The sequence below is a fragment of the Ursus maritimus genome, unplaced genomic scaffold, assembly GCF_017311325.1.
Source record: "Ursus maritimus isolate PB19 unplaced genomic scaffold, ASM1731132v1 scaffold_27, whole genome shotgun sequence".
NCBI lineage: Eukaryota > Metazoa > Chordata > Mammalia > Carnivora > Ursidae > Ursus > Ursus maritimus.
The window spans coordinates 25,897,132-25,916,097 of NW_024425230.1; the positions used below are offsets into that span (position 1 = coordinate 25,897,132).

The following is an 18,966-nucleotide window of genomic DNA, read 5'->3' on the forward strand; positions in this document are numbered from 1 at the left end:
GAGAGAGAGAGAGAGAGAGAGAGAGAGAGCGCGTGTGTGTGTGAGAGCGCGCGCGCGCCGGGGGAGGGGTGCACGCAGGTTCGCCGCTGAAAGATGGTGTCCTTCCTTCCTTCCTCTCCCGGGCTGCGCGGCCGCCCTTCGCCGCCGCAGACCCTCCGGGCCAGGCCGGGCGCCACGCGGGTCCGAGGGGGGCCGCTGCCTTCTGCGGCAGACGGCTGTGCGCGCTCCCCGCCCCAGCGCCCGGCGCGCCCGGAGGCCCGCGCGCCCTCCCGGTGCAGCATGCGGGCGCTGTGACGTTCTCGGATAAATGCCGTGTAACTGTGTAGGCGAACGGGAGCTAAAAATAAGAACGGAAAATCTATCATTAAGGTATCATTGCGCCAGAGCAGCTATTTGAAGGCTCCCATGGTCCCTGGCGCCTGCGTTTGAAGCCCGCCTTTAGGCTTTGGGGGGTATTTCCAGAAAACTCCCGGCAGCGGCTCGCCAGCCAGACCTCAGGGCGCAGGGGGTGGCGCCAGTAATTATGGCAACACTCAAAATAAAATAAAATGAAATGAAATGAGCGCTCGCCTAACCCCTCCCCCATCTCACCCCTGTGCTCTCCTCAGGTCGCTGGGGAAGCCACCGAGAGTGCGGCTGGACGCTGAAATGAATGTGGCCCGGCCGATAACGCAAAGAATAGGACCAAAAGCTCTTTCGAATCTATTTCGCCAACCACCCTCCACCATCCACCTCGGATGAGAAAAATAAAGTACCGGAGGGAGCCTTTGGAAGAGAAAATGCAACTGGGACTTAACCCCAGGTCTACAGTGCGCTGCGGTGGGGCGCAAAGACGCAAACTCCCAGGATGGCGAGCGTCCGGGGTGCCATGGGGTTAAACGAATATTGATCTGATTTGGTTTTTAACACCCGAAGGGGAGCAGGGGAGACCAAGGGAGAGGGGCAGGATTTGTGTTTGTGCGTGCGCGTGTGTGTGCGTCCGGGGAGGGGGAGGTGGCGCCAAGGTGCAGGCTGCGCGCCGCTCTGCGCCGCGGCGGGCTGCGTGCGTGTCTCTGTCCGCGCTGCTGAAACCGGCTCTTCAAGAGATCCGCGTCACATGACTCCGCCTGCCCCTCGCCCGCGCTCAGCTCGCCAGTCCCTCAGTTTGCCCCGCGCCGGGGGAGGGTCGGACGGCATCTCCGGGGCCCCGGGGCGCTGAGGAAAGGAGAAGAGGTTCCGGCGGGGAATGGTACATCTCGCTTCCAGAAGCCGCGGCTGGGCGCCAGATCCCGGAGTGTAGCTATTTGGGGGGAGGGGAGAGCGACCAGGAGCGAGCGAGCGAGCGCCAGAGAGAGGCAGCGCGCCGCGCGCACGGACAGGGGGCTGCCGGGGGCCGCGCGGAAAAGATGTAAGCGCGTGGGGTCTAGCTGGCCTCCGAGCACCATGCAGAAGGGGATCCGGCTGAACGATGGCCACGTCGCGTCCCTGGGACTGCTGGCGCGCAAGGACGGCACGCGCAAAGGCTACCTGAGCAAACGGAGTTCGGACAACACAAAATGGCAAACCAAGTGGTTCGCGCTGCTGCAGAACCTGCTCTTCTACTTCGAGAGCGACTCGAGCTCGCGGCCCTCGGGGCTCTACCTGCTGGAGGGCTGCGTCTGCGACCGCGCGCCCTCCCCCAAGCCTGCGCTCTCGGCCAAGGAGCCGCTGGAGAAACAGGTGAGGCCAGCGCCGCGTCTGACCTCCCAGCGCCCCGGCCGCGGCCCTCGGCAACGCGGGCCTTCCGCCGGCCGATGGTGGCCGAACTTTGGTCCCTCCACTCTCGGCTCCCTCGGCGCGAGAGGAGGCTTGGCTCAAGCGGGCGGGTGACCCCGCGGCGGGCAGAGGGGGCAGGGACTGCGGGCAGGGAGTAGGCGCGGGCTGCGGCTGCCCTTCACCCGGCGAGCTCCGTGGGAGGCGGGGACGCAGGGGCCGAGACGCGGAGGCGCTGAGAGCGACGGGGTGCGGGAGGAGATGGGAGTCCAGAGGACCAGACAGACGAGGAATGTGGACCCACATCCATCCAAAATTGGTGCTTCCCACTCCCACGCCCGCTCCGCGACCCGCTCGGCCTCAGACAGCCGCGACCGTCTGCCCCCGGCCCGGGCGGGGCGAGACAGAGCGTCTGAGCTCCGGGCCCCCTGCCCCACCGCCGCTGGGAGTGAAGGAGAGACTGCGCTGGCTCGGCCAAGTTGGGGGTGCGGGGCCGCAGGGGTCGGCTGGGTGCCATGGAGCGGCGAAGGTCTCCCAGCGGGCCCCAGGCCCGAGACCCAGACCGACGTGCTCCAGGGACCCCTCTGGCGCGCCTAAGTCAGGGCCGGGGCTGCTGCGGAGGCCGCGGGACAGGCGGGCGCTGCTCTCCTCCCCCTCCCCCTGCGCCTCCGCCACCGCCGCAGTCGCGGCCAACGCGCTACCCTCGCGTTTCGGGAGCTGCAGGGCTCAGGGCCGGGCCTGGATCTGCCCTGGGGGCCCGGGCGGGGTGGGGGTGCGCCTCTGGCGTGGAGGGAGGGAGGAGCGACCGAGAGGAGAGCAATGTTTAAGCTTGGTGCGCTCTCCAAAGGCATCTGGTCAGTCTCCATGCCTCTGGGAAAGGGAAGTCAAAGATAGTGGATCCTAAAATGTCATCGCTGGAAGGGACCTGTGATCCATGGGGGGGGGGGGGCACAACCAGCTGGTTACTGCCTGGAGGAGGACGCTGAGGCCCACAGAGGGATTTTACTTGCCCAGTGTCATACCAGGCAACCGCGGCTTGGGTTTCCGAAAGATAGCTGAGATCTCAAAGCCGCTGCTGCGTGCTGACTGGCGGTGTTGGAATTGGCCGGCCTGGAAGCCTTGCTTGAAGTTGGCCACCTCTTTGTCAAGACAGGTCTGAGCCCGGCCTCTGCGGTACCTCTGTCTTCCCTGCCCTTGTCTGGTGGGTGTTGGGGGATGATTTCTGGGGACCGGAATATTTGGGGATGGATCTCTGGGGATGGCAGGACACAGGGCAGGAAGAGGCTCCCAGCGGGCAAAGCAGAGCAAAGAGCAGGCAGCTCCTTCGGCTCAATGGGGCCTAGAGGACTGACCCGAGAGCCAGACCCCGGCTGGGCCAGAGACGCTGCTCTCGGCCCTTGATAGCCTGACCTCACCAGCCCTCCAGAACCTTGCCAGCCCTTGCCAGCCCAAGTCCCCCTGGACCTCCCAGTAGCCCCCAGCCCCCTGGAGCTGGAGCCCACCTCCATCCCTCAGTCCCCAGCTCCAGAGCCCAGAGCTGAGCACCCGGGGAAGGCAGGGAGAGAGGGAAGGAGGAAGCTGGGGAACCACGGGGCTCAAGCGTCTGTTCTCCACACCCTGGAAGCCAGAGCCGGGTCTGACACTGAATCTCAGTACTGCGCCCTCCTGGCTCTCTGTGAGCTCAGTGAACACCCTCAACCTCTCCGAGCCTCTGTGTTGTAATCTGCGGAATGGGGATGATTACACCTGCTTTCCAGAGCACAGTTAGGTGGTGTGCATGAAAGTATGCTCACAGCACGTTGTAGTTAGATCTGGGGGAGTCGTAGCCACCTGGGCAGGGCATAGGGGCCCAACAGAAAATGTTACAGCTGAAAGGACCCTCAGGGACACCCTACAGCCTGTCCTTCCCATTTCACAGACAGACAGACGGAAGACCAGAGAGGGGAAGGATGTTGCCCATCAGCAGAGTGAGTCAGTGGCAGAATCAGGCCTGGAGTTCACCCAGTGTCTAAGAATTCCTGAAAACGAGATCCTACATTAATTTCAAATCAGTCTTGGCTCAGGTACGGAAATGCGCTAGCAGCAGATTTTGGAAGGGACAGGGGTGCAGAACCAATTCATGATACACACGCGTGCTCACGGCCGTCTCCCCAGAACACCACCCGTCCGGGAGCCCCAGAGGAGTTCCGAGAGCAGCCTGGTGGCGGGAGCACAGGACAGGGTTGAGCCGAGCGGGCGATGGTCGGGTGCTGCCGGCTCAGGTGCCGATTTCGTTAAAGACGTCTGCTTTGTTCCTTCCATTTGGCTCTGGAGCAAGGGTTTGGCTAACGTGGAAAAGTGCATCCTGCTTGCTCGGCCTGTGCGAGCCTACGGGAATTTGTAGCGTCTCCGTTCTGCGTCTTAGAGTAAAACTGGTCGTCCCAGCAGCTGCCCGGTATCTCTCGTGGGGTTGGGCGCCCCCTGGCAGCCGCGCGGCCCTGGCACGGGAGCCAGCCTGTCGCTGAGTCGGCCCTGCATCTGGGCCCACAGGAAGCCTGACCAGACCTTCTGGGCGTGTGGCGGAGTGCCCTCGTTAGGAGGCCTCGAAGATGCTGGCAGGCTGACTGGACTGGCCCGTACCTGGTGAAGACCTGCTTTAAGCAGGACGTCATTTTGTCCTGGTCTAAGCAGGCGGCTTCCCCCTGGAAAGGCCAGGGCTCGGCAGGGACCGAGCGCGTAATAGGTGCGCAGAGAGTGTGTGTTGAGCTGAACTTGGTGCCTCGTATGTTCGTTGCACACTTGACGTGCTCAGGCTGACAGGGTGCCAGTCCCAGACCCTGCATCCCAGGCACGTGGCGCCCTGACGCCCTCTCATCTGGGGGCTTCCATGTGGGTCTGACAGCCCCTGGTGCAGCCCCAGTATCCTGGAGCCGCGAGCTGGGATCCCACATCTCACAAAGGCCCACCGGGCCGGCCCCACTTCCGTGCCCAGTGGCCACTGTTGGGCACCTGGGCTGACTTCCTCTCCTCCCAGCCCTGCAGCCCACACACGGAAGGCCCAGGTGCACTTGGACTTAGGGTTTGGACTTCGCTTCCCTACCACTGCACCCTTGGTATGCCTGGCCCTGCTTTGGCACTGAGTGCCCCATGCGGACTTTTCCTGCCCTCATTCTGAGCCCCCTGAGCTAAGGCTTCCAGCCTCAGCTTTGCAGTGGGGAACGTGACCGGACCAGCCCCACCACCCTCCTCACCCCACCCCCAACCAGAAGGGGTCAAGCTGCGGACGCCGGGCTCTCCCTGATTCACTGGGAGCACTGACGTGGGCAGACTCCCATGTTGTCCACCCAGCGGATGCCTTTCCCTGGAGGGAAGAGGAAGCCCATGCCCGGTCCTCGCTCACAGGACATCTCCCCGGTCGGCCTGGGGCGTTCAGGTCAACAGCAGCCCGAAGGCTCTGCGTGAGCCCTGCTCACTGAGGAGGAACCCGGCTCGGGGCCGCCCCGCGAGGCAGGGGCTGGAATGAGACTCCTTCTCTGTCTGTCTGCAGCTACCCGGTCTTCATCACAAAGCATGCCCTCCCGTCGCTCTAGCACCTTCCACCCCTCGGCCAATCAGGAAAATGCAACCTGAACATAGGGGGTTAGGATGGTCCTATAGCAACACCCCTCAGATGGGGAGCGAGGGACTCGGACTGCGGATGCTTGTGCCTCCGGAGGGGGAGAGGTCCCGCTGTTCCAGACCCAGCGCAAGGCCCCTGCAGCTGTGAGGCCCCGGGATTAACCTTGCCATCCCCCAGACGTTTCTAGAGCTGAAATGAGGTTGCAGAGGCTCCGTAATTATACCTTAATTGGGACAAGGAAATACCAGGTCACTGCCTGCCTGCTTGGTGACGGTGCGTGCGGGTGGCTCCAGACCGTGCCGACGCAAGGCCCAGCTGAGGTCGCACTGTGTTTATTTATGCAGTAAACACGGGGCTCTAGGGGCCAGACCTCGGCTACGTCCGTGGCTGCAGAGAAAAAGAAAGTGTGTGTCTTCAGAGAGCTCCCAGGGGGGTGGGCGGGGAGCCCTCCCCAGGTGCACCCCTGCAGCCATGGCCAGGTGCTGGGAATCCTCCCTCTCCGCCTCCTCCTGGGCTCCCTGCATGGCTTGCAGAACACCCTCACGGTGTCCCACAGCCCGCACTCCAGTCCCCCTCCGCACAGCCCCTGCCAGAGGGACCTTCCCCGGGCGGGCGCACATCAGATCACCGCACCAAGCTTCTGAACACGCCCGTGGCTCCCATTGCCTTCAGGAAAAACTACAACCTGTCCTGCGGGACCGACAGGACCTCAGAGTCTGCCCTTCCGCAAGCCCTGCCCCACCTTCCTCAAACTGCTCCTCCTCGCCCTAGACAGGCCTCTTCTTTCCTACCTCAGGGCCTTGGCACCTGCTCCCTCACCTGGAAGCACCTCCCACCTCATGCTTGTCAGTGACCAGCGTCCTCCCCACCCCCAAGGTCCCGGCCTCGGCCTCCCTCCCACGGAGCCTGGGCTTTCCTTCATCCACGCCGTGGTCACAGTCTGCGATGACCATGAATTTCCAGGCGCAGGAGAACGGGGGCCAGCTGAGGTGGAGACCGAGGGGTGGTCGCAACTGGCAGTCGATGAGGGGTGTCGGAACCCTGACTCAGTGAAAGACCGAGGTCTTTACGATACAGACGCTCGGGTATCACTGGCAGGACCCACCATCCAGCTGGACTGGATGGAACCTGACGTCACTAGACCAATACATACTGAAGAACATGCAGTTTGCCAAGCACCTCCTTTGTGCTGAGCACCTACTATGTGCCAGGCCCCAGAGTGCTTGTTCTGTGTGAGCGCTTCCCTTAGTCCTCCCAGCAGCCCTGGGAGCTTGTCACTGCTCACCCATTCTTGAGACAACAACACTGAGGCGCAGAGCTGTCAAGTAACTTATTCAAGGTTAGAGAGCACGTGCGCGGCAGAGCGGCCAGGTGAGTGCAGAACCTGAGCCCCTCCCCCACAAACCGCGGGGGGCGGCTCCATTTACCACCCCCTGCCAAGAACAACAGAGAATTAGCAGCAACTGCCGCTCCTTGACTTGCGTGAAGGAGTTTGTCTTTCTGCTCTGGTGAGAGCCTTGCAACTCCAATCCCGTGAGCGTCAAGGGAAAACCTACCAAGACAGGCATCCACGCCCCACAGTCCGGCTTCCCCAGAATCCGTGGGAGCCTGGAACCGGCGCCTGCGTGCACACAGCCGAGAACAGGACTCAGCCCCCGATGTTGGGGGTGGGGGGGGTGGGGGGGGGGGGGGGGGGGGGGCGGAGCGCTGCCAGCGCCAAGACGCCTCCATGAGTGCACCTGTCCTGCCCTTGGACACCCCCACTGCCCACCCCCTCCCGGAGAGGAGCACGCAGCCCTTCACATGCAAAGCCCACCCGCTGAGGAGTGAGTTCCCTGCCTCTAGCCGCGAGGGTTTCAGGCCACGCGGACGGGCTTTGGATCCTCTTAGCTTGGGAAGGTTGTCCAGCTCCCTGAGTCTCAGTTGGCCCAGCTGTGGGGTGGAGAGCAAAGCCTCCCTCGCACCCTTGTTCTGAGTGTTGTGAAGCCCTAGCCGCACGGTGGGTCTCGTCAGTAAATGGAGGCTGTTACGGCTCCAGCTTTCACCTTCGTGACCAGATCTGCTCAGCGGAGCAGTGGCCCAGGTCACGGGGGTCACGGTCAGATCTGCTCAGCGGAGCAGTGGCCCGGGTCACGGGGGTCATGGTCAGATCTGCTCAGCGGAGCAGTGGCCCGGGTCACAGGGTCTCTGGCAGGTTCGAAGCTAGTCCACGCCAGGCTGTGACCCCGGACATTAGGACGGGGTGGTAACGCTTACCTCAAAGACCGGTGGGCTTCTGAAAACGCGGAAGCAAGCACGGCCCTGGGGGAGACTCTCGTCCCTGGCGGCCACACCCCCGTCCAGCCCTGTCCACTCCGCCTCCTGAATCCTGCAGGCGACTGTCACCTCTCACCTGGACTTGGGGGGCGGCCTCCTCGCCGTGCGCTCGTCGGGGGGCTGGGTTAAGCTGCAGTAACAAGCAGGAGCTTCACGAACACCGCGAACGTGTGTCTCTTGTTCGCGCTTGACGTCCTGTGCAGTGGGCCTTGTGACCCCTGGGGAGCCGAGCTGATGGAGATTCGCCCTGACAGCTGCCCCCGCAGTCACCCCAGCCAAGGGGAGGGAGTGGAGCAGAAGTGACCCACTTGGGCCACAGATCAGCGGACAAGTAAGTCACAAGGCTTCCATCCAGAGGCAGCGGGCAAGTGCCGACCCTTCAGTGCTCGACCGCAGAGCCCGGGGGCACCCACTATCTCTCTGCATCCATGTGTCCTGCAGCCCGTACGCGTGTGCGCAAGGAGATTTGTGTTTCCAGAATGCAGACCGTCCACGACGCCCAGCTCACACACACACACACAGAACAGCAGGGGACAGAGGCAGGGCTCCTTCACGGTGACCATAACGGCAGGAGGGCAGAACCTGTGCGGAGCTGTGTGTGCTCGCATGGGGAGGGGCAGGCCCAAGCCAGGCCTCCCTGTTTCCTTGTGCTCTGTGACCCTGTCATCCCAGGGCGGGCATCAAGACAAGCATGTCGACCACCGGGTTTCCCCCCAAATAACAAGGAGAAGGATTCCAGCGAGGAGACAGCCCGGCAAGTAAACAGTGAGAGCACAGGGTGGTCAGCCCTGCTACAGAGGAAAGCTGAGGGTCCAAGCTCCACCAAGAAGGGACACGCAGGACAGGGGGCACGTGGGCTGCAGGGGCCCCCGAAGCCCCTGTGCCAAGCCACAGAGCCGAGCCTTCCCCCGGAGCAGCTGCTCACCGGGTTTGTGATGGAAGCTGAATGGCCTCCAGGGCCAGACCGGAGCTCATTCCCACATTCAGCAAACGTCTAGAGCGGTGGGGCCAGACTCATGCAGGAGCAGCCACACGTGACCTCTGTGGCCGTGGCTCCTTGGGCTGGAGTAACTTACTTGGGCAGAGACCATCCAGTGGCAGAGGCGTGGAGCCTGCACTAACATGGGCCACGGGCCCCACAGCACGGGCTGAGCGCTGCCTAGTTCGAGGCTGAGTCTGAGAGGAGGGGCTGACCCTGCAGCCACTCTCCCCCGTTCCAGGTGGGGCAGGCAGCTAGGTGAGCCAGTGGTAAGGTGTCCCCCGCAGCAGGTCTCAGTCCCCGCTGGGTGGCGGGCCACGGTGACCCGTGGCTCAGGCCGCCCAGGAGGCAACAGCTGGACAGGGGTCTGCAACAGACACTCGGCTTGGAGACAAAGCAGAGTCTGGTGCAAGAACCAGGCTTTGGGAAGATTCCGGCTTGAGAACTCAGAGGCAGTGCCTGGGCGGAACGAGGCCACTCAGAGCAGGGGGAGATCGTGAAGTGGGGTCCAGGCCCGGTGTGGAGCCATATCCAATGAGGTGGGGCGTTAGGAGCAAGGCAGCTGGGTCGGTCCTAGGATTGGTGTGGGAGCAGTGTGGGGCCCGGTGGACGGCGGTACTTCCACGGAGCTGGCCCGCCTAGTGAAGCGCCGACGCCGGGGCTGGGGAGAGTCAGCGTGTGAGGAGCATGCCCTGTGCTGCAGGGGCATGGAGAGAGGTCAGAGGACAAGACAGGGAGAGTGGGACCTCTCCCTGCGGCGGTCGGGGGACAGGGTGGCTACGCTGGGGAGCCTGAGTGTAGGGGGTATAAAGGGGAACTGGGTGTCCAGGAGGACCTGAGGGGGAGCCTGGGTGACCGCCCTTATTGTGGGGAGGGTGGAGGGAGGTGGAACGCAGGCCAGGCTGTGTCCACGCACACAGGAGCACACATGTGCGTGCACACACAGACACACACACGTGCATGCACACAGACACACTCTCACATGTGCGTGCTCACACACACACGCACGTGCAGGCACACACAGGGACACACACACACACGTGGCTGGAGACCCAGCAGGTTCTCCAGCACGGCCCCTCTGGACTGGGACACCGGGCAGCCTCTGGCAGAGAGGGTTGGCCGAGGCCCAGGGCCAGCTGGGACCAGGGCCCCGAAGGAGGAGCAAGAGCCAGTGGGGGCCCAGGGCTCCAGAGACGACCAAGAATGGTGCCTCTGTCGCTCAGCGAGGGCAGGCAAGGAGTGGTGGGTCTGGGTTCTGGCCGAGCGGGATGAATTGGAGCGGGAGAGACCAGGATGGGCTGGAGGGGGGCAGGTTAGTGGTCCAGGTGGGACGACATGAAGCCTTGAAGCAGGGCATGGCACGGGGTGGGGGCGGGCACGAATTCCGAAGTCCAGAGCAGGAAACTGGCCGGCCAGTTGAATATCGGGAATGAGAGGGAGATAGGAGTGGAAGCCATCCCAGGATGCCGGCCATTGTGACCACAGTAATCCCCGACATTAGTGTAGCCATGACCCCTCAGGTCACGAGCCCTCAGGCCTCGTGTGTGCACTCACGCATGGGGGCTTGGGGGGCAGGGGTGTGCATTTTTTACTTTGAAACAGCAGTACTGGAATCTGTCCCAGTTCTGAGGCTAGGAGTCTGAATGAAGTCCTGGGGAAGGACTTCTCCTGGCCTCGTGCAGCTTCTGCTGGTTTCTGGCGGCCCGTGGCGTCTGCCTACCTCCTTGCTGGGCTTTCTCTCTGTGTGTCTGCACCCCAGTGTCCCTCTTTTCACCAGGGCCTCTCCTTCCTAACCCAGCACAGCTCATCTTAACTCGAGTGCGTTTGCAAAGACCCTATTTTCAAATAAGGTCATAGTCACAGATTCCAGTGGCTTTGGGGGCCGCCGTCTGTACACGCGTGTGAACGCACATGCACGTGTGTTTCCGGTAATTTGCCCCGATGGGTTGACTAGACCCATCGCTTAGACTTGTGAAGGATTCAACTTGTTCAAAAGCCATTATTACCCATTTTTATGAGCCATGAGCTCTCACAGTATCTGTTTTAAACAACCCTGTGAGGCGGGTGATACCCTCCCCATTTTGTGAAAGAGAAAACAGATCCACAGGAGAGCTGTCTTGAAGACCCCAAGGCCAAATACTGAACCGAGGTCAGAGGACTCCACCCCGAGGGTCCCAAGGTGGACTCCCCAGAACACTGGTTTTATGGAATGTAGATCGATCTAGAAGCTGAAAACAGAAGGTTTCCATAGCAGAGTAAGTCCCTGGAAAGTTCCTTCATCGCAGGAATGCTCAGAGCCTTGACGATGCGCGTGGGCCTCTGGGTCTCCCTGAAGAGTCCTACACTTTGATCATGAGAAGCCAGGGTGCCCCAGCCCCTCCAGCCAGCTCCTCTGCCCAAGCCCGAGAAGCAGAGTCAATGTCACCTGCTTTGTGGCTTTGCTGTTATCAATTAATAAGCCAGGCTCCTGTGCCATGGTGACAAATGTGTCAGCAAATGAAGGCTGCTCCATGCCCAGGCCAAGGCGCAGTGCCAAGCTCCAGGGGTATTTCTTGGTAGGAAATCATTCAGTGGAAAGGAAGGCGCTCGTTCAGAGCAGCTTAAGCAGAGGAAGGACCCCCTTGGAATGGCTGCAGTGGTAAGTAAGGGAACGCATGCAGGAGCCCTGTGCCCGGCCTCCACGGCCTGGACCAGGAACCCCCCTCTGCCCGCCCCCTGAGTTAGACCGTCCCCCGTCCCCGCTTCTCTCTAGGACACTTCCAATTCCTTCTCCTTTTTCTTGCTCTTGGCGTTCACCACACACAGCGCGTCAGTCGCGCTTGTCCACGTCACGGCTCCAAACACCTAGGGACCCTGGGTGTGACCCCGGGGGCACAAGCCTACGGCTGCTCCGGGGCTGGTCTCCAGGAGAAGTGCTTCTGCTGCGGGCACCACTCCCCTCGGGGGTCCCCAGCACTGGGTGAGCATCAGAACCCGCAGTGGAGGGGGTTAAAAATTCCAGTGCCCAAAACCCCTGCCCCTGCCCCGTCCCACTGCCCCTGCGTTCTGCTCTCACGGGTCCCAGGAGGGGCCCGAGCATGTGCAGCCCACATCGAGCCTCTCCGAGCACCTGGGAAAGACCGTTAAAAATTCATCACAGTACAAGCTGATCACAGCTTTGCTGGGGGAGGAGAGGGGCCGTGGGAACGCGTGGCCGTGTGCCTGGTGGTGCAGAGGGAACGGGAAAGCGGGAGGCTGAGCTCTGGCTTGGAGGGGAGCCCGGCCTCCCTGGAGGCCCTTTGTGTTTGTCACTGAGCCATGAGGGGGCCAGTGTCCGGTTCTGTGGGGACCGAAGACACGCGGGTCGGTGTCATGAATGAGAAATCACTCAGAGAATGAAAGTGGAAAGAACGTTATTTTCCATGATGGACACCAGTTGTATCTGTCTTGCCAAAGGCGGGCGTTATTGTTGAGAGACAAGAGGCTGCCCAGGGTCACTGAGCTCTGAGCAGCGCCCCTGACCCCAGCTCCTTCGCCTTCGGGATGACCCACCCTCCTGGCTTGCTCGGGACTCTCTTGGCCTCAGCACCGGAATTCTGTGCCTGCAGAAACCCCTTGGTCGTGGGCAGAGTGGGACGCTGGGTCCCCCTGCCCGTCAGTGGATGCCCAGTGTTGGATGTCCTGTGGGGGTCGCCATACCCCTGCCAGTCAGGTGAGAAAGGCATGAGACAGGGGGGCAGGCTAAGCAGGTGGGGGGTTTCGAGCCACCTCCCCAACTTCCAGAGGCTCAAGTCTGCTGAGCCGCCCTCGATGCTGGAGGTTGCGACCCAGGCGCTGAGGACTGTGGAAACTAGGTGCATGGGCAGGAGGGGAAATCCATCCAGCCCCCGATGGCCATCAGGCGGCAGGAGCCGGTTAGCGGCCAGGTCAGACAGGAGGAGGGAGGGCATCTTGGGGGCAGGCATGAGCTGGAGCCTAGGCCCTCAGCCCCGGTGAGACCACGGATGTGTCTCTAGAATATTCCTCCAGCCAAGGTAAGGAAGGACCCTCGTGCTTCTGGTCCTGGCACAACCCCAGGTGCGATGTGCGGTCCTGCCTGTGAGTTCGGCACTCACAGGTCTCGTTTCTGGATCTCTCCCCCGGTCACCTGCTGAGGTCCAGGTGGAGGTCTAGACCCGTGAGCTGTTCTCAGCCTCCACGTGCGGGCCACATGCACACTAATCACATTGGGACGCAGGGTATAGCTGTGGCGGAGACCCGCGGGGAGGGGGACGCAGCAGTCAGCAGGACCTGCCAGGCCTGGGAGAGCTCCGGATCTGCGGGAGCGGTCTGGCCTCCACGCTCAGTACGCTCCCGATCCGTCCTGGGACTCCTAGGGAGCCTCAGGTCAAGGCACTCAGCCCTGACTTCCGAGGGAGGGAAGGGCTGGTCTGGGCCGGATATCGGTGGAGGCCCTGGGCCAGTTCCGGGCACTTCCGTCAGCCCCGGTGAGGCCAGGGGTCCTTCAGCGAGCCTTGTTTCTGCAACACCGTCAGGTGGGGTCCACTGGTGGATTCTGTTGCTGCTATGCTCCTGGGTCCTTGTGGCCACTCTCAGGCGGCCTGTTAGGATTCCAGATGGAAACAGACTCCCAGAGGAGGGCCCAGATTTGTTTCTGAGTTTATCCTGTAGTGTGTGAGTCCCGGTCCCACCCAGGACCCCGGGGGCCGCGGGCGTGGCTCTGTGTGGCCCCAGAGAGTTCTGGGGGGTCCCCACGGCAGATTCCGGAACAGTGCTGCCGTTCTGCACGGGGGGCCGTCCCGCGTGACCACGTGGCCACATCGTCGTGACAAGTGCGACTCAGGGCCTATCCTGTGGTCATGCTGAGGCCCACGTGTGCTCCTGCGGACCCTGAGAAGCTTCAAGGGAGTCCTGCTCGGTCGGGCATCGTTCTGGGCGCCTGAGATGTGGTCCCGCTGTCGTCCCAGCGGCTCCACGACCCCAGGACGTCCGCTGCCCACACTGCAGCCCTGCCGGTGCCTGTCTCTTGCCTCTGCACAGCCTGGTCACTCTGGGGAGGCTCAGGGGTGGCTCAGCTTCCAAGGGTGACCTGGGGTCTGTCCAAGCTCTGATCCGACACCATCTGAGGCTGTGGGACTCTGGGGATACCCAGGGTCAGTGTTCCTCCCTAGAAAAGGCGACAGAGAGTGTTTACCCAGAACCCCAGAAACATTCCAGCTCCTGTCTAGACCACCAGCCACATGGGGTTCCCAGCCAGGTGCTGGGGTTGGGACACTGCGGTTCTCTGTGGCTGTCAGAGGGCTCCAGTGAGCTGGGCTGGGAGCACCGACACCTTGGAGCCTGGGACCTGGACCCAAAGCAGGCCAGCGGCCCCTCCTTCCTCCCTCAGCCCGTGCCCTAATCGCAGACCATACTGCTCCACGATCCGTGTCCCAGACATGCCCGAACCAGCCAGAACGGAGCTTAGGGAGGGAGGGTGCAGGTCACAGGTGCAGAGCACATGCGTCCAGACTTCTGGGGCAGGAGAGAGACAGGGAGCTCCTGACCTGAGTGCAGCCTGTCCACAGCCCGAGCAGGAGGGGCAGACCGAGAAAGGGAGACCTGGGGGGCTGCTCCTGGAGCCTGTGCGGTGGCCCCAGCCAGCTGACTCATGTGCCCTGACGAAGGAAGCTGAGGGGTGTGGGAGAGGCGTCTGGGGAGGGGTGGAGACCAGAGAGGCAGGGCCAGACTGTGGGAGAAAGGGGCAGAGGTGCACAGATGGGCCAGCAGGTACAGGCAGAGAAAGGGGCAGAACAGGAGCACAGACCCACAAAGAGCAGGGGAGGTGATGCCTTCCCAGTCCCAAGGACGAGGAGGTGGCTCCTCCAAGAACACGCTGGCCGCAGACAGCCCTGTTCCCTGCAGGAGGGGACCCAGGCAGGCGTGGGGCCCCAGAGCCGTCACTGAGCAGAGCCCCAGCCTCAAGCACCTGCGGGCCAGCGCCCCTCTGCCTGCACCCCTCCCCTGTGCACACAGTGCGTGTGAGTGTGTGTGTGTGTCCATGGCCCAGCCTGGGGGAGTGATCAGCAGAGGACGGGAGGAGAGCCCTGAGCGTCCCTTGGGGAGGGTTCACCCTGCTTCTTGATGTGCTCCACCGGTCACCCACCAGGTGGGCAGCTCAGACCCTTAGCAACTCTGACATTGCCCCGAACTTCTGAAATGGATCAGAGCCTGGACAATAATCCCATTTTCCCTGCAAGCCCACAAACCACCCACCAGCCAGGAAGTCCCCTCCATTTTCAATTAGGCTCAGTTTTATTGCCGATACCATACTGTTTTGATTACTATACCTTTCTTCATAGTATAGTTTGAAACCAGGGAGCACGATGCCTCCAGCTTTGTTCTTCTTTCTCAAGATTGCTTTGGGTATTTATGGTCTTTTGTGGTTCCGTACAAATTTTAGGATTGTTTCCTTCCTGCGAAAAATGCCGTTGAGATTCAGAGAGGAATTGCGTTGAATCTATAGATTGCTTTGGGTAGTGTGGTCATTTTAACCACATTAACCCTTCCTATCTGTGACCATGGAATTTTTCCATTTCTTTGTGTCCTCTTCAGTGTCTTTCATCAGTGTTTTACAGTCTTTCACCTCTTTGGTTGTTTATTCCTAAGTATTTTAATCTTTTTGAGGCAGTTGTAAATGGAATTGAGTCCTTGATTTCTCTTTCTGCTTCTTCATTATTGGTGTATAGAAATGAAACAGATTTCTGTACATTGATTTTGTATGCTGCAAATTTACCGAATTCCTGTATCAGTTCTAACAGTTTTTTTTGGTGGAGTCTTTGGGCTTTCTACATATAAGTCGCGTGTCATATGCAACTAGTAAACAGTTTACTTCTTCCTTAGTGATTTGGATGCCTTTTATTTCTTTTTCTTGTCAGATTGCTGTGGCGAGGACTTTTAGTATTGTGTTGAATAAAAGTGGTGGGAGTGGACATCCTTGTCTTGTTCCTGACCTTAGGGGAAAGCTCTCGGTTTTCACCGTTAAGTATGATGTTGTCTCTGGGTTTTTCATATATGGTCATTATTATGTAGAGGTATGTTCCCTCTAACCCTACATTGATAAGAGTTTTATCATAAATGGATGTTGAATTTTGTCAAGTGCTTTTCTGCATCTGTTGAGATGATCATATGATTTTTATCCTTCATTTTGTTAATGTGGTGTATCACACCGATTGATTTGTGAATGTCAAACCATCCTTGCATCCCTGGAATAAATCCCACTCAGTCATGGATTATGATCCTTTTAATATGTTGTTGATTCAGTTTGCTAATATTTTGTTGAGGCTTTTTGTATGTATGTTCATCAGGGATATTGGCCCGTAATTTTCTCTTTTTTTGTGTGTGGTGTTCTTGTCAGCTTTTGATATCAGGTTAATGCTGGTCTGGGAAAATTAGTTTGGAAGCACTCACCCCTCCTCAATCCTTTGGTAAGAGTTTGAGAAGGGTGGATATTAAATCTTTCTGGATGTTTGGTAGCACTCACCAGTGAAGCCGTCTGGTCCTGGACATTTGTGTGTTGAGAGGGTTTTGATGACTGATTCAGTCTCCTTACTATAATTGGCCCATTCAGATTTTCTATTTCTTCATGATTCAGTCTTGGAAGACTGTATGTTTCTAGGAATTTATCCAGTTTTTCTAAGTTGTCCTATTTGTTGATGTATAATTGTTCATTGTTATCCCTTATGATCCCTTGTGTTTCTTTGGTATCAGTTGTAACTTCCCCTCTGTCATTCCTGATTTTATTTATTTGAGTCTTCTCTCTTTTTTCTTACTGAGTCTAGTTAATGGTTTATCAGTGTTATTCATCTTTTCAAAGAATGAGTTTCATTGATTTTTTTTTCTGTTGTCTTTTTAGTCAATTTTATTGATTTCTGCTCTGGTCTTTATTATCTCCTTCCTTCTGATGTCAGGCTTCATTTGTTCCTCTTTTTCTAGCTCCTTTAGGTGTAAAGTTTCACTGTTTGTTTGAGATTTGTCTTGTTTCTTGTCTCACTATGAACTTCCCTCCTGGAACGGCTTTTGCTGCATCCTACAGATTTTGATATGTTGTATTTTCACTTTCATTCATCTCAAGGGTTTTTTTCTTCTTCTTTGATTTCCTCATTGACCCATTTGTTGCTCAGTAGCATGTTTCCTCTGTACATATTTGTGATTTTTTTTTCCAGTTTTCTGTTGCAGTTGATTCCCGGTTGCATACCATTGTGGTCTGGAAAGATGCTCAGTATGATTTCAGTCTTCTTTAAATTCACTGAGTCTGGTTTGTGGCCTAACATATGTTCTCTCCTGGAGAATGTTCCATGCGCACTTGACAAGAATGTGTTTTCTGCTGCTTTCGGGTGGAGTGTTCTGTGTGGGGCTGTCAAGTGCATTTGGTCCACTGTGTCCTTTAAGGCCCCTGTTTCCTTGTTGATTTTCTGTCCGGACGATCTGTCCACCGATGCAGGTGGGGTGTCAATGTCCCCTGAGTTATCGTGCTGCTGTAGTTTTCTCTTTTTAGGTCTTTAGCATTTGCTTTATGTGTTCAGGTGCCCTTATGTTGGGTACTTACGTATTTGCAAATGCTGTATCTTGTTGCTGGATTAAGCCTTTCTCATCGGTAATGCCCCTCTGTGTCTGTTACTGCAGACTTTATTTTGAGGACCCTTTTGTCTGATGTAAGTGTAGCTATCCCTGCTTTCTTTGGGCTTCCATTTGCATGAAACATCTCTTTCCGTCCCTTCACTTCCTGTCTGTGTGTTCTTAAATCTATGTGTCCTGACATCTTGTAGGCAACGTATAGATGGGTCTTGGTTTTTGTTTGAATCCATTCAGCCACTCTGTGTCTCCTGATTGGAGAATTTAATCCATTTATGCTTGAAGTGCTTACAGATAGGTGTGTACTTATTGCCATTTTGTTCATTATTTTCTGGATATTTCCTATTTCCTCTCTGTTTCTTCTTCTCTTGCTCTCTTCCCTTGTGGTTTGATGCCTTGCTTTACTGTTATGTTTCGATTCCTATCTCACTATCTTCTGTGTATCTACTATAAGTTTTTGCTTTGTGGTTACCACGTGGCTTGCATATATCAGCCTACAGACACACCTCAGAGATGTTGGGGGTTCGGTCCCAGATCTCTGCAATAAAGTGAATATCGCAATAAAGCAACTCAAATACATTTTTCTGGTTTCCCGATGCATATCAAAGTTATGTTTGCACTATTCTGTAGTCTAGTAAGCGTGCAACAGCATGATGTCTAAAGAAGCAATGTACGTACGTGAAACTAAAAATACTGTATTGCTAAAAACTGCTAACCATCATCGGAACGTTCAGGAAGTCATAATTGCTGATCACAGGTCACCATAACAAGTATAACAATAGAGAAAAAGTTTGAAATACTGCAAGAATTACCAAAAGGTGACACAGAGACGGAGTGAGCAAATGCTGTTGGAAAAATGGTTGATGCAGGGTTGTCACACACCGTCACTTTGAAAACATGCAATAGCTGTGAGGCTCAGCAAAGCAAGCACAGAAAATGAGGTGGGCTGACCTCAGGGCACGGGGCCACACCTGAGCCCTCAGCCGGAACCAGGGCGCCACACCTGAGCCCAACAGCGACGGGACGCGCAGGAGCCTCCTGAAGGCTGTAGGGAGACGGGACACCGTCTCGGGGAAAGAGGCAGAGCGCACACTCTCCTCCAGGCTGTGTCTCCCTCCCTCCCTCCATCTCGGTGGGCAAGTGGGCAGGTGGGCAGGCGGATGGAGACGTGGATATATGCATAGATGGGCCGGTGGAGAGAGAGCGAGCCCGAAACTCGGGAAGACCGCAGCCCGGTGTGTCCACCCAACTACGCACTTCACAGAGCGGGGCCTGAGCGTCCCAGAGGAAGGGCCGCCGTCCCGAGCCACACTGCGGTCAGACTCCACGTCCAGTGCCCTTGCTCTGACCAAGAGGCCACTTGCCCCCTTAACTCTGGGTGTGCCCTGGCCCGTCACTGTGAAAAGAACCCTGGTGACTGGGGATCCCGGGCCCAGCCCCCACGGGGGCCACCTCACACCTCCAACCGCGGCCCCTCCGTGAGACGGCGCTCCCCCACCTCACAGGCGGCTGCACCCCTGCGGGACACCTGGGCCTTTGCTCCCGCCCTGCTGGCGGGTTACTGGGTCTCTCTGCGCGCGGCTCTGAGCCTTGACGTTTTCCTTCAGTCTCAGTTCTCTAAATTGCGTTTTTCTTAGCTCTTCCTGGAGCTTGGAAGTCACCCTTTCTCTCTGCCCCTGTGGACGTCGTCCTTTCCCAGCGGATTTTACTTCCTCTCTCCGTTTTTGTGTCTCTGCCCCCGCCCCCCCCC

The 18,966-nt window shown here is 58.4% G+C and overlaps 1 protein-coding gene across 1 annotated transcript in view; it reads left to right on the plus strand.

Moving 5' to 3' along the window:
- The first annotated feature begins 1,422 nt into the window (after positions 1-1,422).
- RASGRF1 (Ras protein specific guanine nucleotide releasing factor 1) overlaps positions 1,423-18,966 on the plus strand; it is a 97,270-nt gene continuing 79,726 nt past the window's right edge. The window contains exon 1 of the mRNA XM_040642900.1: positions 1,423-1,698. Within this exon, the coding sequence (XP_040498834.1) occupies positions 1,423-1,698 (276 nt within the window). The remainder of the gene's footprint in view (positions 1,699-18,966) is intronic.